The sequence below is a fragment of the Maylandia zebra genome, linkage group LG16, assembly GCF_041146795.1.
Source record: "Maylandia zebra isolate NMK-2024a linkage group LG16, Mzebra_GT3a, whole genome shotgun sequence".
Taxonomy (NCBI): Eukaryota; Metazoa; Chordata; class Actinopteri; order Cichliformes; family Cichlidae; genus Maylandia; species Maylandia zebra.
In genome coordinates this window covers 5826099-5853537 of record NC_135182.1, presented here as the reverse complement: position 1 = coordinate 5853537, position 27439 = coordinate 5826099, and the positions used below count along the sequence as shown (strand labels likewise).

Sequence of the window (27439 nt, the reverse complement as noted above, 5' to 3'; positions counted from 1 at the left end):
AAACATATGCAAAGGTTCAACGGGTGACATCTCTTGTAGTTGGGGGAAGGGGGTCTCCAAATTAAAAAACGTTATCTGCACTTCACAAGTCTCTCCTCTGCTCTCTGTTTCACTTTGCGCAGAGCAGAGGAGACAAAAGAAGAAACTAGCTTTGACTGAAGACTGCTGAACTGTGCTGAAATTTAATGAATGGTCACAAAAATGAATAAAATATTTAGCTTCTTACATTATTTTCCTTTCGATTTCTTCCCCCTTTAATTTCTTGTGGCTTGGGCTTCCCCTTTAAGGCGGTGAAAGAGGAAACACGGACATCTCTGCCTTTGCTTTTTCGTCCTATCTTTATTTTTATTCCCTGTCAGAATTTACGCGTTTCATGAGAAATAAGAGCGAGGCTGAAAGTTTGCTCTGAACACATTTCCATTTATTTGCTTCTTCTCGCCATGTGTTGACTTAATACAGGAAAAGCAGATTTGCCACCAAAGACAAATTAGCTGCAGACAAATTAATGACACAGATGATGCACAGAGACACATAAATGACACTCAGGGTTCTTCTCAGGGTTATTATCAAAGCTGAGCAGATGGACAGTTATATAAGTGTCATTTCTGCCCTGAGGGAGTCAGTCTGTTCTGTCTAGGCTGACTGTTTGACAGCTGGGGAGACTTTAAACTGTGCATCAAGACACAGCAATATAAGCAAAACAGCGCATCTAGCCCCACTAAGATCCCGTTACAATGGGAAATACCTGGAACTGGAAATAAGTGGTAAAAAGAAAGTGGAAACAATGAGTGGAAAGAAAGCTAAGCAACAAACAAGACAAGCATAGAAAGTTCCAGCTGTTTGTCCAGCTGTTTTCCCTCTGGGTATGTAGCACTCACACCTGATGGATCATACTCATGTCCATGACTAAGGCTTTACTTATCTTCCTTCATGATTTAAATACTCGGTGCTTTTGCTGCACGAGGCTGAGGAGATGCCACAGCCAGGCTTTTCTTTACACGTGAAAAAGCTCCATTTCTTTCTGCAGATGGGTTTTCATTTGGGCCGTCACAACAAGTTAACAGAGTCTGGCTCAGTGATGAGGATGCTTTTCTTTGTGATTCAAATTTGGCCTTTTTATTGAACACCGATTCTGTCTTCTTCATTCTCTGTAACGCTTGCTTTTCATAATTCCATCCCTCGAGCTTTATAACTTCGTAGTTCTCGGTTTCATGGTGTCGTTTTCTTTTCTCGATACGCTCAACTCCTCATCAATCAGGCGTTTAATGATTAGGAGCCATTTTTTCACAAATCTGTCAGTTTTTGCTGTGTAAATGAAACTCACTTGTGACTGTCAGACTGGGTGATTTATGCTTATAAGACTTTCATGCAGAAATGTTTCCCGCTCCTGCTTAAATATTCATGCGGGGACATTAGTATGCGGCGTTGTGCAGCTCATTGTACAACTCCCGCTCCCCCCTCCCATATCGTGTTTTAGAAAGTCAACAGTTCTCCTCACGGAGCCGTGCCTGAACAAAGGTGGCCATGTATGCGCGGGCGGGGTGGACGCTCAATTTATCAACATCACACGATGCACATTGGAGCCATTAGCTGTTCATCCGTCCGATTCAGCTGTCACTCTAACATTTAGGAGGAAGGGATGTGCGGTGAATACGGAAGATGTTGCCCTTTTTGTGGGGAAGTGAGATGTGAAAGAGGCTTTACAGGAAGGTGTTATTGTCCATGTTGATCTGTGCGTGCGTGTGTGTGGGCTCTTCTGACAGATGCATTTCTCAACTACATTTCGGTGTCCCTCTCTGTTTTAGGGGGTGTGCAACATTACGTTATGGTGCCACCTTGAAAGATTTAATGAGAGCCAGCTATCAGCTGTGCTTTGGAGAATTTATATTTGTGATATGAAGGCGATGCAAAGAAAGAAATGCATTAGTTATATGACTGGAGGGTAAGGGTAAATAGACAAAAGAAATGAAACTGCGTCACATAGAAAGTATTTATTTTTAAGCTGTGAGTGTGCCCGTGTAGTCGTCCTGGATCCTGGTTCTGCAGGCCAACATGTTCCACTGAATCACTGATGCTCTGCTGGCTAAATTCATTGAACCTAATTAAATTTACTGAGCCCACATTTGAATTTATTTTTGGATGACACACAAAGAGAAATAATATGAAAGCACTCTAGCGTGGCCGTCTGGTTTTTGTTAATTAATTACGTAACCGCTTATGCTGTAGCTGGAAGGACTTTGGCGAGTAAGAGATTCATCTTCCCTGGCTTCCAAATATTGGTTCTTTCTCAGATTTTTGCAGCAGAAAAGTGTGTCCTTGCATGTGTCCTGGTAGGCATCGGGGGTGAGAAACTATCCTAAGAAGAGGGTGTGTGCATGCATTAGTGTGTGTGTTTGTGTTTGCACACGTCTGTTTACATGAAAGAGACTAAGAAAAGCGGAGAAAGATTTAAAATGTGTATGTAAGTGGATATTTGGGTCTTTTATCAGCCACCTCCAAATAAACAGGAAAGGATGGAGCTCTCAAATGATTTCCTCTTCCTCTAAAAAATGATTTTGTCTCGTCTTAAAAAATAGCCCTTCTGATTTTTCTTTGTAGCCAAACAATTTCCCTGATGTTCTAAAACTATAATCTTGTCTTTTTTTGTATTAGTTAGATTACGTGCGTTGGGAATAAGAGTCGGAATGAGGAGAAAAATGAGGAGGAATGCTCAAATTTGGAGGGTCAGCTAAGCCTTTTCACAGCTTGGCTCACATGCTACGTGGGATTCCTGCTTTCACTTACACCATTCCTGGTTGTTTCACATTCTGTATAAGTTTGGAGGAAAAAAAACCCTCCACAAGAAAATATGCAGGAATAAAGAATAAAGTATTACTCCACCAAACCAAATGTATGTGGAAATAAAGTCGTGGTCTTGTGGCCAATATAATACAAAACGTTCAAGGTTGTTCAGATTGAGCTATACCATGGGTTTTGTTTCAAAACCGCAAAGCATTGACTCCCGACCTTAAAGTCGTAATAGCTTCCTCAGTGTTTACCGGGATGGAGCTAGTTTCCTCATACGATGCCAGGCAGACATTTTATGCCTTAACGTCTTCCTGGTGGTAATCCAAATTAAAGGGAGGTAGTGTTTGAATTGCATCCTTCTAAGCTAATAGTCTTTCATTTGATTCTTGAGTTTCGTGATGGTGGTAGGTATCTCAGGGGCTGGGGGAGCCTGATTTGGATCCATTAGTAAGAAAGGTGCACACTTTCTTAAGTGTCTTGCTCAGACGAGTTACTTAAATCTCCTCTTTCTATCCTCACAGTGGATTACAACTGCTTTGCTCACTTTTTAGGTGTTTCAAGCTCACAATGTTTCTTCACTCTTTTTTTATTCTTGTCACTCGGCAGCTTCTGTGAGCTATTCAGGAGCTCTGTGGCAATTTTGCAATAGCTGTTGAGCGAAGCAAAGAGAAATTCAGTCCAACTGTGTTTCCAAACCTGTTGTTTCAGTGCATGCTTCCACATACTCCAAACCACAAATTTCTCCTTTGGGGATCAATAGTGTAAATCATTCCTTGCGTCTGCGTTGTCTCGGTTTTGTCCCCCCAGGGAAAGCTGCTTGACGCCAGTAAGCCCAGAGACTTGTCCTCTAGTCCAGGCCTTCCTGGCTGAGTGTCCAGGCCGTCTGTTCCTGGGTCACGCCCAAACACAGCTAAAGACCGGCTTGCAGATCCAGGAGAGACACCTTTTCCTCTTCACAGACACCCTGCTCGTCACCAAGGCCAAGTAAGTTTCTTTCAGTGTTTTGTGAAATGACAGGGAGATGTTTATACGTGGTTGTGAGTGTGAGAGGGGGCGGAACAGGAAATAGAGACAGAGTGACATAAACAGGGAAAAATAGGAACAAAAAGCGGCCGTGCAACATTTCATTGTTCCTAGTTGTTTCTCTGCTGGTCATAGCAAAAGAAAATTTGTGAAGGATGGAGTTTCCCCCTGTCTCTCTTTACATACTCTCCTGCTTCTTTTACTACTCTGTCCCTCATTTTTTCCCCCAGCATATAATTATTTCCCAGCCAATTAAATCCATATGAAGCCTGGCTCAGATCAAAGCCAAACTGGCTCGCCTTGGGCCTAAAGTATGGGGCTTCCCACCCACAAACTACACAACACAAGCACATTCAAATATAGAAAGCAAAGAGCACATAGACAATTTTGAGGTCCACACAAACACACACACACTCACACATACACATAAACACACAAGCTCTGCACACTTACAGTATGTACTTACTGTACACACAAACCCCTCAGTGCAGACACAGCAGGATGGCTGCGGTCTGTCCTGGGAGTCATGTGCCAGTGGGCGGAGCTGACCCTCTCAGTGGAGAGAGTGTATGCTATAATTGGCTTTAATACATTGTGGCTGAACCCAGGGTGAGTTAGAGGAATGTGTGTTGGTGTGTATGTGTTTGAAAGATAGTGATAGCAAGAGAGAGGAGGGGAAATTTTTAAAAGTTGAGTGGTGTGTGTGTCTGTGTGCGTGCGCCTTTATATCCATAAAGCAGAGAGTATGTGTTTGTTTGCCAAATGTATGCATTCGGATCATCTCCCTCGATAATTACAGATGCTGTGGCACATAAATACATGTCTACTGAGCATGCCTGTGTTTAACGTCTGAGAATAGCTGAATCTTTTAATATTTTGCTTCTATATTAAGTGTTTTTTTAGATTGCCATATGCCACAGGAGGTTTATGGACATCAGTTATTTAAAGAAAACTAAGTCAGATTCCGCACTTAATGCCCAAAAAGTTCCTTGTGGAATGCCTTGAAACCCTGAAACCAGTTGATAGTTATGAGCACTTATCACATTTATCACAAAACACTGTAATATAGCATGCTGTTTTGCTTGTTTGCAGGTCTCCTACTCATTTCAAGGTGAAGGCTCAGGTCCGGGTTTGCGAGATGTGGACGGCTAACTGCATGGAGGAAGTGTGCGAAGGAAGCACGAACCCCGAGAGGAGCTTCGTGATGGGCTGGCCCACCTGTAACTGTGTAGCCACCTTCAGGTATGTACAAATTGTTCACATCCAAGAATAGGAATTCCTAGAAGGTGAAATGTAGCCATGTTTTTTCAAATTATCTTGATTCGATCAAACAGGAGAAGCTTGAGGTAACTCAATTTCCTCTAAAGTATTCATTGCCAGCCCGTTAACCGCTTACTCCTGAATATTTCTGGAAAAGTACGCAATGTACTGAGGTGCAGATGTACAGTATAGTAGAGAACCCCACCGCAAAATCCATAAAAAGCTTAAGCACAAAGGCAGCTTTCAGTCATAAAGCTGTCTCAGTAAAAATAGAGCGAGTAACCACACACAGGCACAAACATGCAGCACGTACAGATGTATTCAGCGCCGTATATTTGCACCTGCCTTAGCAGCATCTACACCTGTGTACCCATTCACAAACACACCCATTATATTTTCCATCAAGAGGAATCCAGTCATGGCTCCAGGGGGAAGTCTGGTTTTTAACTGCGGGAGTTACATAACAAAGCAAGAGCGACAGTTACTTTTCCTCTGATTGTGTTTTGTAACATCACTGATTTCATTTCAGCTCTGAAGAGACTAAGGACAAGTGGCTGGCGCTCGTCAACAGGTAACATATTGATTAGAGGTTCTTTTTCTTTGGCCCTAATGCTTTGTTTAGCTTAAAGTTCTTCCTTGCAAATCAGATTCCCCTCTACAGGCCAGAAAGGATTTGATTTTAAAGAATAAAATGATTAAGCTGAAGCCTCCACAGCATGAATGTTTTGTATTAACAGACAAATTCATAAACTTATACAAAAGTGTTATTCTAAAACAATATTCTCGCTATAACACTGACCTCCTTCCCATTCCCTGTTTTCCACCAAACTCAGTCGGATAAGTGAGGGAAAAGAGAAGGACGACCCAAAGACCATTCCTCTGAAAATCTTCGCAAAGGATATTGGAAACTGTGCATATGTAAGTTTCCCTTCATCCCCCGTGAGTTTTCATTGCCTCTGTCAGCACAAAAACAGCTATTATAACATCTCTAGCACCACTATAACTTACGGATCACACAAACATCTACATATTTCCGTGATGTTTACCCAAAAATGTTTCCACCAGGCCAAGACGCTTGCGGTCAGCAACACAGACAGCACCACTGAAGTCATCCGCATGGCTCTGCTGCAGTTCAGCATATCAGTAAGTAACCGAAGGCCTGTGTTCAGGATCCAGTGATTGATGATCGCTAGATATTAAACTTTGTCGTGCGATGCTACAAAACTCTCTCGAGGCTCTCAGTAATGGACCTTCTGGGATTCACAAGCTCTGTGAAACAGTGCAAAACCTGATGGCTGAAGTGGTGTCAGAGCAGTTTTTACTAAAGGAGTTTCTTTTTGCAATCTCATTAAAAGTGATTCTCTTTTTCTCTTCTTAGGGTTGCGTTAAAGACCACCGGCTGTGGGTGAGCTCCATTAAGGATGACCCTCCATATCCACTTATCGGTGAGTCCTACTGACATCACTGTATAAAACAAAATAATAAAAAATAGCTTAAAGCAGTCACATTATACCCCTTTTTAATGAGTTTATGTAAGTCTCACAGGTACCTCGAACTGGTTATGAAACAGAACTTTATTTCAGCCTTCATGAAGACCCCGCAGTTTTATCGGCGTTTTTAAATCCAACTAAGCCGTTGATGCCCACGGCCTTTTTAGGTAGCGCTCTGTGAATGAATGACTGCAGCAGCCAGTTGGCGCAGTAATCCATTCATATATCAGATGCAGCCATGATTTTGCTTCTGGCTTTCTCTCTAAGTCAGGGATGTCCAATTCTAGGCCTCGAGGGCCGGTGTCCTGCAGGTTTGCAGCTGATCTAAATGGCTAAATTACCTCCTCAAGATGTCTTGAAGTTCTCCAGAGGCCTGGTAATGAACTAATTTGCTTCAGGTGTGTTGACCCAGGGTGAGATCTAAAACCTGCAGGACACCGGCGCTTGAGGCCTGGAGTTGGACACCTCTGCTTTAAGTGATCATTTTAGATCTAAATGAGGCCAAATCATTGCACAGCGTAGGCCTCCGTGCGTGTATCATGATTTTATAAAATCAGGTTTTTATCAGTGCAGAGGGGAAGCTTGGAACATGGTTTGCGCGTGCTACTTCATAGGCACGGTGTTGTCTGACAGCAGAAAATGAAAAGCACAGAAACAAGAGGGACCCTGCTGGGATTTCATGGGTTTTAAAATTCAGTACAGAGAAGGGAAGAAGTAAGCAGAGTAAAAATGGAGCCAAAAAAAAGCAATCTGAGGTCAGTAAGGACCAGAGAACAAAAGAAAACATAAAAAACGCAGTAACTGACACACAGTCTTTTGTTTACTGGTTCCCATAATTTCCTATTCTCCCTCAGCCTTCTGATATCATTAGCTGCGTAATTTGTTAACACTTGCTGGCACGTTGTGCTCGTAGAACAAACAGTTTGGCCCTTGAGTTTGGAGAAGCTGCTCTAGCTAGGAAATAACAATGGCTCACTGTCCTATTTTGGCAGATCTGCTGACCAGCTGGGGTATGTGCTTATCTAGTTTTGATGTCACAACCAGCTGCAAATCTGAGCACCTCATTCAAAGACACACACTTTCTGATCTGCGGAGAAAAGGAACAAGGAGACAAGGTCTCTTTCTTGTGTTTTTATGGGTCTCCAGTCACATCTGGGACACACAATAGATATGGCTGAATTTGATTACCTTAAAATATTTCCCTTTTAAAGGCACCCTTAAAAGAAGTAGTTCAACAGTTGGGTAATGATGTAGGATGTGGTGAATAACAAAACGTACTGACATCTAGAAACACAGCGTCTCTTCCTCAATGAGTATTTAGAAAAAAACTCTCCACTTCTCACTTCTATGCATGCATCAGTGGTTCAAAACTCACCATCTGGGAACATTTCAGAGGACGTGGTTTTCTTGTGGGTTTTTTGTGTTACCATAATCTTTTGTTTTGTAGTCCACACAGAATTCCTGACACGCAAACACAGAAGTTATGACGCTTTGTTGCAAAATGCAATGCTGTATATGCCCCTTTTTTTTAAAGCATCATGTGAGGTGCACAGACTGCAAACACCAGGCCCTCCAGCGCTAAACTTTGACCTTTCATTCAGGCCACGAGTTTCCCTTCAGCATCAAGATGAGCCACATTCGAGACGTTGGGAGCAATTGTGGAGGACTTGGAGGAGGAGGAGGGAAGGATGTGCTGAGTCCCACAGACTGCCCAGGGGTTCTTCTGTTGGACCAGTGTCTCCCTCCAGACACGCAGTGCCAATTTATACTGAAACCCAACAAGGCTGTCCTTGGGCAGACTCAACTTTTAGGTAAGGGATTTCATAGTCAGTATGTGTCTGGTATTTTGGTTGTGTTTATTAGTAGTAGGTATTAAAATTACATCCACCATTAAGTATTTAAAGTTAATCGTTTGGGGTTTAAAACGGTAGCATTCTGATGATGGCCCTTCATGCACCACGGAATATTCATGAAGTGAGAGAAGTAAACATTGTTGTTTTTGTCATTACCGTGGCAGCTTAGGTTTTCTGAGTACATGGTTGGTCACTGTGAGGAATCCATCCATAAATCTAACTCTCTGTGAAACCACAAGAGGAAATATGAGGATACAGAAGTATTAATACAGAACTGAAAGTACTTCCCAGAGCGAGTTCCACTTATATAAAACATTTCAGTATGTTTGTGCTCGTCTTTGAGGTTACCGTCGTGTTTGTTAGTCCTCAGTTTGAATCAGCAGGTGGACAAGAAGGGGAAAAAAAGCGTCATCGACGGTGGGAAGAGCATTTTAATGGAGCGGTGGGTTACAGCAGGGGTTGGAACAGACGCGGTGTCAAAATAAGAAAAACATCGGACAGACAAAGAGGAAGAAACCCCAGAAGGACCGGATAAATGTGGGAATAGGAAGATGGAAAGTAGAAAGAGATGACACAGCTATTGAGTAAGTGTGGAAGGTCAGTAGAGGTGAAGGAAAAAGAAACAGACAACTATGACAGAGAGAGAAAGGATTTGCAGACCAAAAGACTGAAACTTGGACCTTAAAGCGGAGAGGTACGGATAAATTAGGAGGAAGAAAAACAACATGACGGTGGACAGGAGTGAGGATGAACTGCGGGTACGGAGACCAGGATGGAAAAAGGACATGATGAGGTTTAGTGGCGGGAAGAAGCAGAGGAGAAAAAAAATGTGTGTTTTCCAGTCAAGTAGGCTCCAGTTTGCCAACCGCAAGCTTTGCCTCAGATTCCTTTGCTTCAGGCACAACAGGGTCTTACGTAATCTCTCCATAACAGCCCCGCCACCATACATGCCTAATTGCTCGCGCCCAACCAGAAAGCTAACGAATATGTGTTTACTGGCTTGTAGCCCTGACAAAAGCCTCATTTCAGTCATTTATTCTCAAACAATCACACAGGAAATTGTACATGTTTAACAACTAGCGGGTGTATGACAAATAAAACTCCTCCAGTTGTTCCCCAACATGCTTCATGTCCAGTTTGTGCCAGTCTACTGGGGAGATACTGTAACTGGACAAAAAGCCTTTGAGGTGGCTCATGGCAGCAACAGAGAGTGAGGCTGAACGTGGATAAAGAACCACTGCACACAGCAACACAGATCTATGCTGTCTCAGCACTTGAAAAATGAGCAAAGATTTTGTACTAGACCTATAAAAACAGGTATTGTTGTGCATTCAACTGCAAGAAGAGATTTTCTATGTTCCCATTACAATATGAACCATATTACTGGCATGTCCACCCTTGGAAGTGGCTTAAAGTCTGCTTGTCAAAGCATTCATTTCCTACAGTTCAGTAGAGCCCAGTGTTGCCAACTCCTCAGTAGGAAAATCGTTATTGGTTGTCCTAAAAGTCGCTAAATGACGTCATCGCCTAATTTGCATAATTTGTCATGCTTATGTAATTGTAACCTAACTTTTAGGAGAGAGAAATAGCATCCTGGACGAGACGTAAAGTGAGTAAAAAACACCCTAAATGCATTCTGAATATATTTGGAACTACAAATTAAATTCTTTTAGCAATTATTGTTTTTTTAGTTATTCCAACCCTCCTCCTTTATCCGGGCTTGTGACCCAAAACAGCCTCTGGCGGAGTTACACACACACACACACACATAGACACACAAAAAAGTCTGTGTGTGTGTGTGTGTGTTTTAAGTAGGTTTAAAGCTTGTGATCCACAAAAAGTAAGAGTAAAAGAAGAACTGACGTCATTACAGTCAGGGCTGGAGCAGCGGCTTCGCTCACTGGAGGTTCATTTGCAGGATGCGTAGGGGTGAACGTCTCCTGCTCTGACAGCAGCTGGGGGGGAGTGTTGCGTGAGGACTATCCGCCGCCTGTGAGCGCTTCGGCACGGGCGAGGTGCCCACGGTAGCACCGCTGCTTGTTGAGAGTAAGAGCGATACGTGCTTTCACGTCAAAAAGTGGTCATACGTCTTCCTAATAACACCAGCAAAAGTCGCCATATTTGTCGTTAGTCGCTTTTTTTGAAAAAAAAAAAAGTCACTAAGGGGGTCTGAAAACTCGCAAAGTATAGCGGCAAGGTTTCTAAGTTGGCAACACTGACAGAGCCAGGTTGGCCCATCCTCTGGAGCTAGCTACACCGGCAGTGTTGATTTGGTTATTTGGAAAAACTAAGAATCGAATAGAATTATTGCATTTATGCAAAGATGAAAGATTATTCCATTTGCCTAAAAATGAAATAAGTAAACTACTAACATGTCAGCACCTGTAATCTGGGGTTTCTATTACAGGACACTGACGTCACTGTGTAGTCATGTCTGTGGTAATTTCATTGTCAATGAAGAGAAATACAACATCTAGCACCTGTTTTATAACACAGTAGAAGATTAGTGTAAGATGACAGAGACTGCCCACCCAGACATGTCGTCTGTGTCTGTTTCCTCATTCCACTGTCTCTAAAACGGTTCCCTGCCTCGAGAGCCGTAATGATGTAACACCTGATTTACACCAAGGTCATGTTTTTTCATTTTTTGATGGCAAAGGCCTGCTGAGAAGTGCCAGAACAGGCCAGTAAATCTGTTACTGTTGAACTTTGTTCCAGAGTGTATTTGGGCATCACGCCACGGCAGATTGTTAAATAATGAATTCTATGTGAGGTATGGCGTGTATTCTGAGGGCCCTTTCGGGGCCGATGGGTCCCCCGCCCACCGAAAGAATCTTTTGTTTGTTAGGTTGAGTCCCACCCTTGGATACAAATCACCGACGCTTAATAACATAAATGTTATCATTTCAAGATTGTTGGCAATTCAAAGCTGCTACAATTACATTTCACTACAATGGCCCTTTAAGAGATTTAATGCACTGTTTGCACATTTTGCCCGTCTAAAAACGTCGGCGGTGGCTCAGAAAGGCAGTGCTGCCACAATTAGTGACGAATGAGTCATTATCATAACATTTGTGATATGAATCAAGGTTTTTGAAATGCATTTCAGCCCGGAGTGACATTTTATTTAATCAGCAGTCCAAAACACAAAGAAATTAAGTCATTATTAAATATACACTTCTTCTGTTTAGCAGCTAATTGTAATTCTAATGCGCTCCACGGGAGTTAATCATGCTAAAACTAGCTTTTTAAACTGCTTGTTTATTTTAGATGTCTAATTACACGCTAAAGTAAATGTACATTCTTATTTATAGGCACTTCAGTGCACACGTGCTATGCAAAAACATGCTGAGCTGGTGCTTGAACTACACAGGCAGACATTGTGCCTTTGCACTGCTGTGCAAAAACTTAGGAAAGGGAACACGCAGTCACATGCACATGTTCTTTTTAGCCTTTATTGAGACAGGAAAGCAGAGATGTGACCTATATCAGCTCGCTATGAGGTTTTGTTAAACGCACCCGCATGAGTAAACAGAGTAAACCATCGTCTATCACATCTGCTTTCATTGGTTTCCATTTCTCAACCATGAGCAGCGCGTTAGCATGATGCATGATGAAAAGCTCCTGCATCTGACGCTGATGGGCAATTCGTAAGCAGTTCTGCCCGAAATTCAAGCCCACAAAAGTAAACATTACGAAACAGTTTCTGAGTCTGCACTTTTGAAGCTATGTGAATCAAACAGTTTGGTTTCCTGAACGTACCTTGGGGCGCATTCGCCATCCATTACTCAACAACAAAAGTTTGATTATATCTCAAACTAAAGTTCTCCTTCCTCTATTTTTATTTTCCTACCCACAGAGCCTGGTCAGCAGAAGTCTTTTAAGAGAAAGAGATCTCTGATCAATTGGCCTTTCTGGAGAGGTTCGAGCACACAGCTGGACGGCGTGCCCCTGTCCCCAACCTTGCTCTCCGCCGCTCACGGTCGGCTGTTCGGACAGCCCTTGAGCTCCATCTGCTCTCCAGAAAACGGCCTGCCTAAACCTGTCATGGTAAGCCGAGTGGAGTTCACATAACAGGGGTCAGGACCCTGACTTGAGGGAACACAGGTTGACTGTTTAGTTAGGGAACGAGAGACTTGAGGGTGTGAGAAAGTAGATTATTTTAGGAGCATTTTATTTGACTTCTACTGCTGCAATCTTACTATTCTATGACTTTAATACATCCACCAACCACTTAAAATAATTGGCGGACCCATTTTCCATTTTAGATTAAATCAGATTTTTTTTCCTGGAAACAGAATATATTTTAATGTACACATTCTTCTTATTGGGAGTGAGTGACCCTCTCACTGAGGTGTCCTCTAAGAGAGACGTCTTTCTTTCGTTCTTTGTAGAAACACTGATTCAGACACGTTCCTCCTGTTGGTCCACAGAAGAATCTGTTAAAGGGAGGTGCCAAATTGAAATCGAGATAAAAATTCTGGCAGGAATTCTTTGCAATTAAGACCTCAGTGGAATGAAATGCCTTCTGCCATTAGGGCCTGTTTCCTAAGCTCCCGCTTGTGTAATCTCTGACATTAAGTTCTCCTGTTTCATCAAATGACATTGTTATTAAACTGAACAAGTTGGTAACCTTCTGTTTCGATGTTCCCCCAAAGGACATGCTGGCATTTCTGTACCTGGAGGGGCCATACACCAGAGGCGTCTTCAGGCGTTCAGCTGGAGCAAAAGCCTGCCGGGAGCTCCGAGACAGGCTGGACAGTGGGAGCGAGGACGCGGAGATCACACACCAGTCTGTGTTCGTCATCGCTGCTGTCCTCAAGGTAACCACACACACACAGCTCTTCCCCCGTCTCTCTTTCTTGTTTGAAACTGAAAACAGGCACGACTGATGTTGGTCCAAAGTCACCTTAGTCCAGACAGGATAATCTGTCTCTGCATAGCCAGGCAGACGGCCAGTCACACACACAAGGTGCAGCATTGTTCAGGATCCAGGCCAAACGGCTGTCATACAGTCGGGCATCCAGGGAGTAGCTCGGGCCTTCTTCTTCTTCATTTATTTCTTTTTTTTAGAGATGGTCCAACTCCCTTTTTAAATTTTGTTTCACTTGTTTTCCACATAGAGTGCAAGGATTGTCAGCCTCCTGTGATATAAAGGGGTGGCTGTAGCCCTTTAAATTGCAGGACGGAGAGGAAGTCATTTACTAGTCTACCGGTTCAATCCCTGGCTGCTCCAGTCTGCATGCTAAAGTATCCTTGAGGAAGATATATCACTGTCAGCAATCATCACAACTCCTACCTGTTGTGCCAGTAGCCTAACTTTAATTTCACAAGTAAAAATGCACTAACATAATTGGATTTGTTCAGTGATTATTATACGACCACCAAGCTAGGATCGAAAGAACCACAACCACAGATGAAGCCATAAAAAAGTGAGAGCAGCAAAAATCCCTTTGACAGTTGTTTCCAGTCTATAATGCCTGTCTGTCAGTATAAGGCATTCTTCAGCTTCACTTATAAACGTTTTGCATACAGGACTTCCTGCGAAATATCCCAGGCAGCATGCTGTGCGTGGACCTGTATGACCAGTGGATGGAAGCGATGGAAGGAGGAGAGGAGAGGATACCAGCTGTCCAGAGGTAAGAGATCTCTCTTGAAATCCTAAAACATGCGATATCTAAGGCCGTGATCGTCCTGCTAATCGTATAGCTGTCAGTGTCTGACAAGAAGATGCAAATCCTACGCGCATTTTACATAAGTCAGCAACACAGGACAGGAAAGATTGAATAAATGGCTGTTCTGGTGGCCTGTGGTAGAGCAACACCTTAGACGCTGTTGGTTTTTTCCTTTAATTACTTACAGTTTATGTTTAGAATGAGAACTAAAAACAGAGAGCAGGGATGTGTGTATTTCCAGTAGCAACAAACAAAATTCCTTCTGCTTAGGAGAAAAAGCAACAGTGGAAATTCTCGTCCGGGCAGAAACAAGCAGCCGTACTGAAAGGAAGAAGCAGGGACCGAGGATGTTTTTCGTAATGTGTTTGATCTCATTTCCTGCCCCACTCCCATTAGGCTCCTCCACCTCCTTCCCAGTGACAATCTGCTTCTGCTGCGACACGTGATCGCGGTACTCCACTGCATACAGGGCAGTGCCGACGACAACCAGATGAACGCCTTCAACCTGTCTGTCTGCATTGCTCCCAGCATGCTCTGGTCTCCGGCGCCAAGCACCCCTGAGATGGAAGGGGAGGCCACTAAAAAGGTGAGACGGGACAGGCCTATGGACACTTTAGAGCAGGGGTAGGCAACTCCAGGCCTCAAGTGCCGGTGTCCTGCAGGTTTTTGATCTCACCTGGGTCAACACACCTGAATCAAATGATAAGTTCATTACCAGGCCTCTGGAGAACTTAAAGACATGTTGAGGAGGTAATTTAGCCATTTAAATCAGCTGTGTTGGATCAAGGACATCTAAAACCTGCAGAACACCGGCACTCGAGGCCTGGAGTTGCCTACCCCTGCTTTAGAGACTTATCCAAATATAAAATCTTTAACTTGGCTGGTCACATTTAGTACAATAATGTGACATGTTGGGGGAAAACGCTTATCCAGCCTTCTTGCTGAGAGTTGAGGGAGATGTTTGTTGGAGTAATATGAGTCTCAGTGTAACAGCGGAGCAGTTTGCCTGCTCGGGGCCAAGAAATACTTCTGCACAGAACCTCTGGAAAAACCACAAATTTCTACACTTTGGTTTTTGTACATGCAAAATAAACGAGACACAGCATGAAACTTAAAGACTTTCAGAGGTGCTAATAGGAGGATTAGGTTACACAGAGCAAGGAGACCTACTTCCTTTGTTTCCCATCTACATACTACCCTGAGATCTGCTGCCTGCAGCTAAATTTTCTTAATGTATAGAGATTAGAGTAGTATCGTTGTTATCATCCCGCTCGCAAGAAAATGCGTTTCTCAAAAAGCCAAAGTGCTCTGATCTGCTTCCACAGGCAGTTTGCAGAGTGCGAGGAATTTAACATTTGGAGGGAAAAAACAGAAGCAAACTGCTCGTGACCAAGCAGAGACCTGAATTTGACTGACAGTTAAGTTACAGAGGCTTCACTGACACAGGTGTATACGTACACTAAGTGCTCACATGCATACTTCACGTCAGGCCGAGAGCCATTTGTCTGCAGACTGAAGGCTTTCCCCGTGGACGTGACTGCCCACCTCAGATCAGGAGCTGACCCACTGCCACACAGCAGTCACACACACGCAAACCCCCGTCCCACAGACGCGCACTGTCAGTCTCATTCACATGTGATCTTTGACAGTTACTCATAAGCCTCTTACATTCAGCTAAGCTTCAAATCCCCGAGTTTAGAACAAGACTCGGCAAGTTTAGCTTCTCGTATAGAGAAACACATGCACAGCATCTAGTTTGGTGAGTGTCACCGGGGTTAATTCTCGTTAATTGTAAAGAAAAACAAGAACAAAAACAGGAAATTTAATTTACCTCTCGAACTACTTTGTGACAATGTTGGAGTAGAGTCTGCATGAATATCACTGCAGTTTCTCTGTACTTTTGTGTATATAAAGTGAAGTCTGCAGTGAAGCAACCGTATGTCTTAGCCAGCCATTCTGGCCTGGAATGGCTTAATTCTACAGCCAGAGCCCACATAGGAAGGCCCCTCGCCCACCAGAGCCCATCATATAGTCACTGAAACCCTAAGCATACAAAGTCTGCTGATTTGTGGTCTGTTTGGAAAGTTACAGTTATTTAGTTACACATAATCTCACTGGGTGGCTGTTTTGCTTATCTTTTCCAATCTGTGTGTGTATGTGTGTGCGTGTGTGTGTGTGTGCGTGTGTGCGTGCGTGCGTGTGCATGTGTGTGTGCGTGTTTGTCTAGAAGTGGTTGAGGTTCATTTGAGAAAACACGCAAAGAATTTCCTACAGAATCTGAGGACTGGGATGTTTTTGTGGAAAATTGTGTCACTGAAACACCCTCTTTCTCTCTCCACACACACACACACACACACACACACACACACACACACACACACACACACACACACACACACATACACACACATAAGTGCTCGTTGGCAAAAAATACCCTCATCACCCACAAATACTTAAATATCAGCTTCACAAATACTCCCCTGATAACACTTTCCCTCTCGCACACCGCATATTTGTGTGTTCGTCTCGAGCACAGGCGGCTATTTTCTGGGGGGGGGGAAGACAAATTTTCAGCATTCCCACCTTGCAGTCAAAGACAGGGGCCAATTTAAAACTTTTTTGGGGGGGATCGTGGATGTGTATTGGCCGGTTTTCAACCTTTTCAGAGGACATGTCTGTGCTCACTGTTGGCCAGTTCAGTTTAGCCTTCGTGTCCCTCCTGCTTTCATGAAGCATATAATTTAAAGGTTTTTGGCTGAACATATCCCTTAAAGAGCATCTGAGGTAAATGCAGTTTGCGTCTAACTTTAAATGGAGACAGGAAGAGATAAATCATTTAGAAGTAAGTTGTTTTTCCTCAGGCTTGGCTCTGGAGAATGCAACTTTTGCTTTTCTTCTGCTTTGTTTTGCTTTTCTATATTATAGTAAAATCACAGAAAAGTGATACCCAGCTCAGAATGCTGCACGGATGGTTTTCCAGCGTGCACAGTTGCAGCATTTTTACGCACATACACGCCCAAATACTGGAAGATTTCTTCCAAATCTTGCAGTACTATTGTATACTCTTACAGTAGGAATCTGCAGTTCATGCAACAGATACATATTTTGTGAATGATGCATAGAGTTCGTATTTCCTGGTTTTCTGAATGCTTGAGAGAGTTAAAGATGACATCTCACTGAGGTGAACAAGAGGTTCTGAATGGGCTGCTGATGGATGAATAAGTGAAAATCTCCTGGATGCCCACAGGCTCCTTTTGTTCAGTGCTTTGCATCACTGGGTGACAGTGAGGAATGCTGAGTGTTGCCACAGTGGATGGATGCACAGATTTGATTCAGGGTAGATTTTTACACCTTCGTGATGCTAGCCTCCTATTTACGCTGCTGGTTTATATCAGCTAATTATTTGCTTCATTCGAAACACGCGTGTTGCCAACAGGGAAGTTGCCCTCTGGTTGACATACTATGCAAAGTCAACACCCATAACACGGTTGGAGGATCTTTTCTGTAATATTTAAATTTTATTAATGCCATTATCCATAGATAGAGCTATAGATCCAGTATCTAACGAGAACAAAAAGAAGGAATCCAAGGTCTAGGTGTTTTATCATGGCCATATGGCACCAATTCCTCCTTTCCAAAGAAACCTAGGTTGTCAGTGTTGGGTTATTTAAAAGTCTTGATCAGATATGTTATATCCAAAATATTGGAGGCGGATCAACTTTAAATACCCGCCTAATGTTAGCTCTGTTTGAAAATCAACAATTACCTTTCTGTTGCCTCCCATGCAGATGTAAAAAGTCAGTGTCACGGGAGAGATTTGCAACAAGATCTATGTAAATCATTGCCAAGGTCTGGCAGGGACTTGTTTTTGGTGGTTGGAACTGCGGCAGGTCCTGTATATTGATCGCAAGTTCCCAAAACTCGCACCCTGTTCACACATGTTTAGTTGTCTTCTTTAAAAACCTGACCCGAGTTTGCTGGAAGAGCAATTTACCCTCCAGGACTTTGCGGCAGCAAACTGTGAGCAACTGCAATATGACTCCTTTTATAGAAAATAGAAATAAAAAAACTAGTTCAACGAGTCATAAATAACCACATCATCCAGTTTTAAATGATGTTTCATTTGTAAACGGACGGATTTAGGACATAATTCAGATTGACTGGGTGCTGTTGATCACGAACGCCACCGTTTGATTGATAGCGTGCATGTATGACCTCGACTAAAGTTGTTTGTGATGATGATTGGCTTCCTGAACACTTCAAAGAAACAGTTGTGGAGTTCATTGCGTTACATAACTCTGAATGTACAGCTCATTATCCATCATCTGCTAGCTTAAATGTAAATAAATAAACCGTGAGTGGTAGTTTAAAAAGTGGATTTTTTTCAAGCTTTAATAAAACGCTGGGTTTAGAGGAAAGAAAACCATTTTAAAGGACTTTTTAGCACAGCCTGATTACTCCTTGTTTGGACAGACGACGGTTTTTTGGCGCATACGGACACCGTGCAGACACAGACCAGACAACATCTGGCCCACAAACAAACAAATGAGTGTTTACCGGCGCAGTATTTCCATAGTGTCACAGGCTTATTTATGTACACATCAGGCAGATTTCAGTGGAAATTTCCCAGTGGCCCCGGCGTTTGCCAACTATTTGTGTCACAGGACGTCATGTGTGTAAATTTTGTCTGTTTAGTTTTAAAGGCAGCGGTTTCTGCCAAGTAGTGTGATTTGTTTGAGGATGGATTCCAACTGGGCTGATAAAACTCATAAAGCACAGACAGCGTTACAGTGTTTGAAGACATCAACTGAATGTGCTTAAATTAGTCGTTCAGCGGCGTACGATTGGTATTTGGATCCCTTTCAAAGATTCTTGCCCCTTTGTGACATTTGTGGCCGTGGTTTTGCTGCGAAAAGTCGTGATTGGCTTTAAGTAAAAAAAAAAAAACACAAAAGCACACAAAATGGGGAAAAAACTACACCTACATTGTATTCGGTATCAAAGCCAACTGATGATGTCATAGCCAGTATTATCAGGACATTTTCCAGGGCTGGTAAGAAGGAATGGATGGAGGAGAGGGAGTCGATGTTTTCCCGTTCACTGTGGAGGTTGACATCAACGCAAGCAAATGAAAAGAAATGTTTCCCCAAAATGATAATATGGGAAAAAAATGTTAAAAAGAGCTTTTGACAGCTGTTTGAAAACAGTGCCACAAAGTTATTTGGGTCACTATATCATAGAGCAGTGATATCACAAGTCAGTAGCTATAGTATTAACAACCACACACAAGTTTAAGCACTCTGCTTCTCAGACGTTGTTCTGAGCATCTGCGTGACCCGTTTCCTGCTTTTCTGTCAAGTCAAAGTCAAATTTATTTATATAGCACATTTAAAACGAAAACGTTGACCAAGGTGCTGTACAATTAAGATAATTAAAAGAAATAAAAACATAGGGAGACATGATAAGAGTTAAGAAAAAGAATCATAAAATTAGAAGATTTGAGTAAGAAATAAGATAAAAGTAATACAAACTCATTCTGATTTAAAAGCCAAGGAATAAAAGTGTCTTTTCAGATGGGTTTTAAAAGTGTCCAGTTTTGGGGAGGTCCTGGTGTGAAGGGGCAGTTTGTTCCACAGTTTCGAATCAGTTACAGCAAAGGCCGGATCTCCCCTGTGCTTTAATCTGGACCTCGGGACAGCCAGGAGCAATTGATCCGCAGACCTCAGCGATCTTGCAGGAGTGTAGCAATTTAAAAGATCAGAAATGTATCAGGGTGCTGTGAAAATCTACACTTTTAAATGCTATTGGATAAATAGAAAGGTGTGAGATCTAAAAATACTTACATGTCTGCAGAATGTGCATCAAGTACAAGTATCAAGTTAAAAATATGACACAGGCCATTCACACGACCATGGCTGCACAAAACTCCGGTTTTTAGTCTTATTAAAAATGGATTGTGTCAGTAATTTCAAATGAAATCAGCAGTTGGTACCTACACACCGCCTGGGATGTGGTGGCAGCAGGCAGACCTCTCTCTGCTCCGATTTGCCTCTACATCGCTTTTATTGGACCACTGACTTAGACATAAATGTCTTTGTGCCCCAGGATGGAAAACACAAGCTGTCGGCTGGTGCAACCCAGTCACGACGCCACGTTTTGTGTTTCACGTTGCAGTTTGTGAGTCCGATCGGTATTGCACAGACACATAACAGTAAACTTTCTGTGTTGCTAAATTATGGCTGAACTGGCTGCTTCCGTGAGGTCCAGCTTCAGCAAATGAATCTGTAAACACAAACACCTCTTAATCTATAAGAGTGAAAACTAATCGTTTGCCACCGAAGTAGAGCAAAGTGAAGATGTTGGTGACAACATGAAATAATCAGGCGCTGTTTGTTCCTGCAGGTTTGTGAGCTTGTTCGCTTCCTAATAGAGAACTGCAGCACCCTCCTGGGGGACGTCACATCACTCTTCAGAACCTTCAGCCAGAAGAGCAGCAGCAGCGACCATGGATCTGGTAAGAACTGAGATTTAGGCCAGACAATAAAGAAAGGACAGAATATCAGTAGGAATTTAATTTAAAAACAGTTAATTAGGATGTACAGGCTTTTTCTTAACATTTTATGATTTTGTGATCCAGTTTAGTTGTATAAGCTTGTAGGAAAAAACTGTTAAGAATGGCTGAGACAGTGACAAAAAAGCCAAGAGGTCTAGAAAATACTGCTCTCTAATAAAGTGCTTAGTATTGAGACTTGATTCCTACATTGTTAAAGAGTCTGATCCCATAAAAAAACAAACAGGCTGCAACTGTAATGGAAACATTTACAGATTTTGCAATTTGGGTTTCTTTTGCTTTCAGTTTTCTGACTTAATAAATGCAAACTGAAACCGCACAGCCAGAGCTATTACAGGGAGAGGTGTGGCATTAAAAAAATCTTGAATTGAGTCTACTTCATTGACGCATAAGATGGTAAAATTCCACAATACTCTGCACGCTCGCCCCTACCATCAACTGAAACTGAAAAAGCCACTAATGTTGTTGCACATGTAGTTGTATAACCTGCTGGTAAAAAAAGAAAGAAAAGCCTGTTAAACCTTATTTTGGGGGCAAAACCACCAAACATTTTAAGCGTTACTATCTAAGATTTAACTGGTTATTCTGAAAATGTATTTTAACCCAAAATAAATGCCTGGAGTTGATGACGCTCTTGTGGCAAAGCTTTGTTCTAGGAGGGTTTTAGCACAGCTAGTCCTGTGAAAAACATAACAAAAGAAAAACAGATGCACATGGAGACGATGTTCTTGTGTCAAATTTGTTCTAAAGGTCAAGTGTGTGTGTTTTGTGTGTGTGGGATAAAGGATCCTTTATTTATTATCTGAAAAAGTACTGATAAAGCCTCACTGTGTTGCATCAAGGTGGTTTGGGACTGACTAGCTTGCTCTGTGTGGGTGCAACTGAATTGCCCAGGAGCTTTAAGTCATGTTGAGTGGGGTCAACAAATTGACCTGCAGTAATTTCAATGATTGCCAGGATCACATGATCAAGATAGCACTGAATATCCTCATTCATGCTGTTAGCTCTTCCTCATGCTGTAAGTAACCACCAGGGGTCAAAGAGCACATAGCAGAGATATGCTTTGTCCTCTGTTCTCCTCATGTGCACCAGTGAACTGTGACTTTGTTCATTCAGCTCAGGAAATGCTCTCAGTTAATTGAATCTTTTTTTTTGTCCTCTAGCAATGGCAACCAATCAGTTAAAGCGACTCTTTACAGTGAAAAATGGCACTGTTGCTAATTGCTAATAAAGTGAACCATGTTTTCTCCTTTTCTTCCCAGATGTGTCGTCCTTCCAGATGAACGACTCGTCTTACGACAGTCTGGAGAACGAGCTGAACGATGATCCCGAGTCTCCCTTCCAGGAACAGCTTCCGCTTCGCGACAAAGACAAGCCGGACAGCTGCAGCCGTGACTCTGTCATCACGCTCAGTGATGGCGACCCTGAACCTGACCCCGATTCTAACCTTTTGCTGCAGCTCCCGCCTCTGGCCAGACCCAGTAGGTTCAGTCCCGTGGTTCGACAGCCTCGCGTACGCCACGCCAACGGCTCGTCGCAGGGTCCTAGGAGACTGAGGAGGAGCTCAGAACCGGCCTTAGCCCTGGCTAGCATGCCGAGTTCAAGCATGGTGTTGGCTCATGCTGATAACCGCCACCCGTCAGTGAGGAAGGCGAGCTACGATGCTGCCATGGAGGGGGAAGCAGATGTGGATGAGGTTTTTCTTGAACAGGGGCTGAACGGGCTGCAGCTGAAAGAGGAGGGAGAGGATGGCTGTGAGAAGAGAGGAGTCAAAATCCAGAACAGCGGGCGGAGGAAGATGAAGCATGCCCCTCCACCGCCACTGCGACTGGATGCCAGTTGTTCCAGTCTGTCTTCACCGGCAACCTCACCAACCGGCTCCTCCCTCAGCTCCTTAGACTCTGCTTTCTCACAGTACTCCACTGACTACGCCACAAATGTGCCACTTCCGTTAAATGAACCCCTTCCTCTCTCCCCCCTTTTTCCTGGACGCCCACAGCAGTCCTCAAGGAGCTCTCCCCCTCAGAGAGAAGCGCTGGCTCATTGGCCACAAGCCACCCAACCCCCTCGAACCTGCCAAAGTGCTTCCCACTCTCATGGCCTCCACCCTAACACGTGGCTTAAAAGGGACCGGTGCCTGACGCTAAGGCAGCCCGATAGTGGACACACTGAGGAGGACCTGCCCGTGGTTAACGGGAAATCCTTCTCAACCACTAACTGCTTCTCTGTCAGTGCCCAGGAGGCCATGGTGACAAATCAAGACTGCAGACATAGGTCAAGCAGCCCTCCATCTTACCAGCAGGCTCTGCTGCAGCTGCAGCGCAGCCACTCTCCTTTTTACGGTGCGACAGAGAAGCCTCTGACAGTCAAAGATCTGAGACAGCTCCATGACCAGACCTCTCCTAACAAACTCAAACCAAACCCAGGAGCTGAGATCGCACAGAGGCTGGCTGAAGGTGGCTGCGTGCAGCCCCCAAAAGGTGTTTTCTTTGGACAGAGTGCCACCACTCTGGTCCTCCAAAGACAAAAGTCCCACTCTCTAACTCCTGCCATGGACATCCACAGAGGGAGGAAGACCCTTCCTCGCCGAGCATCTGAGCCTGCTAAGGTCAATGTGAACTCTAACCGTGGCCCCAGCCTTATCTTAGACAGACTTCCTGCTTCTAAAGCCCGGCCCCAAGACGGCAGAGCGTCAGATAACCACGCCAAGCCGCGCCTCTGCTTGTCGCCCTCTGCCACCAGGGCTGTAAGGGACTACTTTTCCTCACAAGGTCAAGAGGATGTGGACGCCTGCCTGCAGAGGAGTCATGAGGTCACGCTAGCAATTGTGCAGGGTAAGAAGGAGTGGCAGAACAGGCGGTGCAGTGACCCGCGGCTGGAGGACTTTGAGCAACTTTTTTTTGCAGAAGAATCGTATGTGTAAAAAGGAACTTTGGAAAGACAAACTGTACAGGGGAGACTGACTTTCATGTGATATTGTAACTTGTACACAACTGTCTTTTTATTGTATTATTTTTCATATACTCCTTTAACCTGTTGCTGACTACTGTAATGGTACATCAGCGGTTTAAGATTTTTATGAGGTACAGATGCAGCGTAAGTGTAGCGTCTCGAACACCAAAAATCTGGTTTCTCTGGACAAAATGTTTCTCTCACCGCATCCTTGTGCACCTTCCAGATCTATGGTTGTTTCTTTTTCAGCATGTGATGAAAGTCTGGAGAGCTTGTCAGCAGTAAGAAAAAGAAACGACAAAGAAATCCTTTTTTTCATGTTCGGGAAGCTTGCAAAATGTTTAGAAAGCAAGCAGAACATCCATTACAGCTGATGGGAAACGAAGGCCGTGACAGTACAAACAGTAACATTAAAAACTTGAGCAACATTCGTGCCGCTCGTGACCGATCGCAACCATGAAGTGAACTAATTCTTTTCCAGTGACTGAAGTGTTTGTCTGAGTCAGTGAGTCGGTGGGGGCAGTTTTTGTGTTCGTATAAGCATCCTGCAGACACACAGCACAGCGTCGTCCTCAGTAAGTCTGGTTAATATCTCTGACCTGGAAGGAGAAGATATCTGCGTGTGTGTGTGTGTGTGTGTGTGTGTGTGTGTGTGTGTGTGTGTGTGTGTGTGTGTGTGTGTGTGTGTGTGTGTGTGTGTGTAAAAGAAAGCATTGCTGATTGTCAGCGTGTCCTGAGCCAAAAGAAAATCAGTGCCGCTGAAAGAGAAATCGCATTTAGTTTTGCTTTCAAAACACTTAATTATCCTCATCAGGACCCTTTGGGTATCGCAAGGAGACACCTTGTTGAGCAAGTGCATGTTGAGTTGGATGTACCAGTTTGTGTGTTTTGTCCATACATGTATGATCTTTTTGTTCCAGCGCTGCAGTGTTGACTCCATAGTGACACTTAACAGTAAATGGCCTTATTCCACTGTCTATTACCGTGATGAAAAGTATGTAAATACATACCCACAGATAATGTTAGCTATTGTTAGTTTGCACCAGTAATAAACAGTGTTATCTCTTACATAGCTTCTTCACAGGACCACACACACAGAAGTAAGGCCATTGTCATGTGCTGCCATTTTAAATGATCTCATGGAGTACTTTGTCCTGTATTATTATTAATATTATTATCTCCTTTACAGAACTGTGTTCAGCCTGTATAGTTCTCCATATTTATGATGCAGATATATATATATGTATAAATCTCTATATAAATATATTATCTTGTTGTTTCGTATGTGGTGTGTGGTGTGAGGAAATCAAATGTGTATTTTTGTACATGCCAATTCTGCTGCTGCTGTCTTTATAGAAAGAGTATTTGCTACCAAATGCACCCTTTGTATATTGTGTACATCTGAATTCCAGCAGGAATTCACAAGAACCAAAATATAATTGATTTCAATAAATGTTGCTCTCGTGAAACTACTTTGCCAGTCAAATGTGAAATTTGTTCACAGGGGTGGTTTCGCGTGACAGTTTTGTGGCTATCACCAGGGTGGGATACAGGATGAGGATCATCATTAACATTTATTGCAAACAAATGAACAGCGTGTGGACACACTCCACCCTTTGATGGCTCTGCTCGGAAACCGAGGCCAGTTTGCTGTAAGGTACACCTTGCTGTAATGGGTTGGATCCACTTTTGCCTTCACAACATCCTTAATTGTTTGTGTAGCTTTAACAAGCTGCTTGGAAACATCCCCCAGAGATTTTGGTACATCACACAATTACTGAAGATTTGTCTGCTGCACCACCATGATCTCCTGATCTGGTGACAGTGGAGGCATTTAAGTGCAGTGAACTCCAAGTAAACTAATTTGGTTCAGGCTCAGATCATCACAATCACCAGCCTGAACTGTTGATACAAGGCAGGATGGATCCATGCTTTCATGCTGTTCCTGCCAAATTCTGACACTATCATCCTTATGTTGCAACAGAAATCAAGACTCATCAGACCAGGCAACATTTATTTTCCAATCTTCTGTTGTTGCTGCACACATCTCTCGGCTGACTGTAGATCAAGAGGTACAGCAGATCGGTTGGAAGTTTAACAGTTTGATCCCTGGCTGCGGCACACTGCATGCAAGACTTCTTGTGCAAAATACTGAACCCCAAGTTGCTCTCTAATGCATCAAGTGTTAGAGAGAAAGCTCTTAGAAAAAGCATAGAAAAACATGCTAGCAGGGATCTGTGTGAATGGGTGAATCAGCCCATTTACCACAGCTGAACAGGTGTGTCTAATAAAGTGAATTTAATTTGTAAATGAATTTATTAAAATGTCTTCAAATTTCCTGAAATCCAGCTTGGTAGTCCTTACTTACTTACTACAACACAGGTGAGCATTAAAAAAAGTGTAAATATCCAAATATAAACTAAGGACTGTATGTAAAATATGTCTCTGTCCTGAGACCTAGTGGAACTGAAATCTGATTAATAAATTCCAAAATATGACAAAAGTGATGTTTAAAAACACTGGTCCATAAAGAGCTCATTACAGCTACATTTAAAGCTAAAAAAATAACACTTCTATCCATATTTTAATAAGTCAGCTTGTAAAGGAGGTCAGCTAATCAGAGCGCTACTCAAAAGTACAGCTTAACAAAGCAAGAACATAAGAAAACAATCTGGCCTAATGAGTACGGTTGAATAGTCCAAAAAATTTACCTCATATCGTGTTTAGCATTTAGTTTAAAAAAGGTACAATTCCCTAAAGCCAACACTTATTCCAGCTGACCCAGAGTCTAAACTGATTCATGATTCTTCATGCATGACAACACCTTGACAAGAAACGGATCGTAAGGCAGCGTAATGTTCACAGGCTGTTTTCAAAAATCAAAACATATCAGTGTGCTGTGGCACGAAGTGGAAAGCACATGTTTTATTAACGTTTCCACGATCTCCACCACTTTATCAGTTTTGGTGACAAAAGTTTTGCTGGGGCATATTTACTGATCTTCAGAAGGTGAATCACTATGAATTATGGGATGGCAGTATCTTCGTTTCCTTGCTAAAGTATGGTGTGATGTATCCTGTGCTAAAGACGGTTTAACAAATCAGTGAAAAAGTAGTGAAAACCAAATGCACTCCTCATCATTTAGAATAAAGTGTTGTGTGACGAAATGTGTTGAAACAAATTACCAAACAAGCTGCGCGTGTGCTGTGAAACTCTCATGACTGCAGCAAAAAGGAAATTAAATCTGGCAACGGTGCGGGAGAGGGAGAAACTTTAGACCTGCACGTCTGATTAATGTGAGCGCAGAGAGTGGATGAATATCACCAAACTTGTTTCGAGTGTGTGGTTGTGGATACGGCCATCACAGCAACCGTGACGTCACCTACTGGTTAGTGAAGTCCCTTTGTGAAGGCTGGAGCTGAGCGACTTTGCGGGGGGTGATTCTGACTGAGGAACTAAAGAACACTGCACGCTCAAGGTCGACGTCTTTTGACTTGCTGGAGGTTTTCATTAGAGTTCAAACTCATTACGAGCATCTTAAAACCAAAGATAAAGGGAACAAGTGTCCATGTTTCCATTCCTCTACTGGGTTTTCTCTTACATGTTTTCCAAGTTTTGATCTTTTCCTTTATCACTCCATGAGTTTTTCTTCTCCTTGGACATCTCTGAATCGGTTTGATAACTTGAAATTAAGTTTTTTTTTATGAACAATCCCTAGCTACATTATTATATAATCAAGGCTCACAAATCATGGTGGGATTCTTACAAAAAATCCCCAGTATGATTCCTACACAGCGGCAGAGGAAGAATTAAGTGGGGCTTTGTGAT

The 27439-nt window shown here is 43.0% G+C and overlaps 1 protein-coding gene across 1 annotated transcript in view; it reads left to right on the top strand.

The window, feature by feature from the left end:
• Positions 1–25083, top strand: part of LOC101468668 (rho GTPase-activating protein 20) — a 31503-nt gene extending 6420 nt beyond the window's left edge. Inside the window, exons 3-15 of the mRNA XM_004573025.5 lie at positions 3595–3771; positions 4903–5052; positions 5600–5641; positions 5904–5988; positions 6136–6213; positions 6449–6515; positions 8162–8371; positions 12273–12463; positions 13072–13236; positions 13949–14052; positions 14485–14674; positions 20491–20602; positions 21922–25083. Of these exons, the coding sequence (XP_004573082.1) occupies positions 3595–3771; positions 4903–5052; positions 5600–5641; positions 5904–5988; positions 6136–6213; positions 6449–6515; positions 8162–8371; positions 12273–12463; positions 13072–13236; positions 13949–14052; positions 14485–14674; positions 20491–20602; positions 21922–23582 (3232 nt within the window). The 3' untranslated portion in view covers positions 23583–25083. The remainder of the gene's footprint in view (positions 1–3594; positions 3772–4902; positions 5053–5599; positions 5642–5903; positions 5989–6135; positions 6214–6448; positions 6516–8161; positions 8372–12272; positions 12464–13071; positions 13237–13948; positions 14053–14484; positions 14675–20490; positions 20603–21921) is intronic.
• The last annotated feature ends 2356 nt before the right edge of the window (positions 25084–27439 follow it).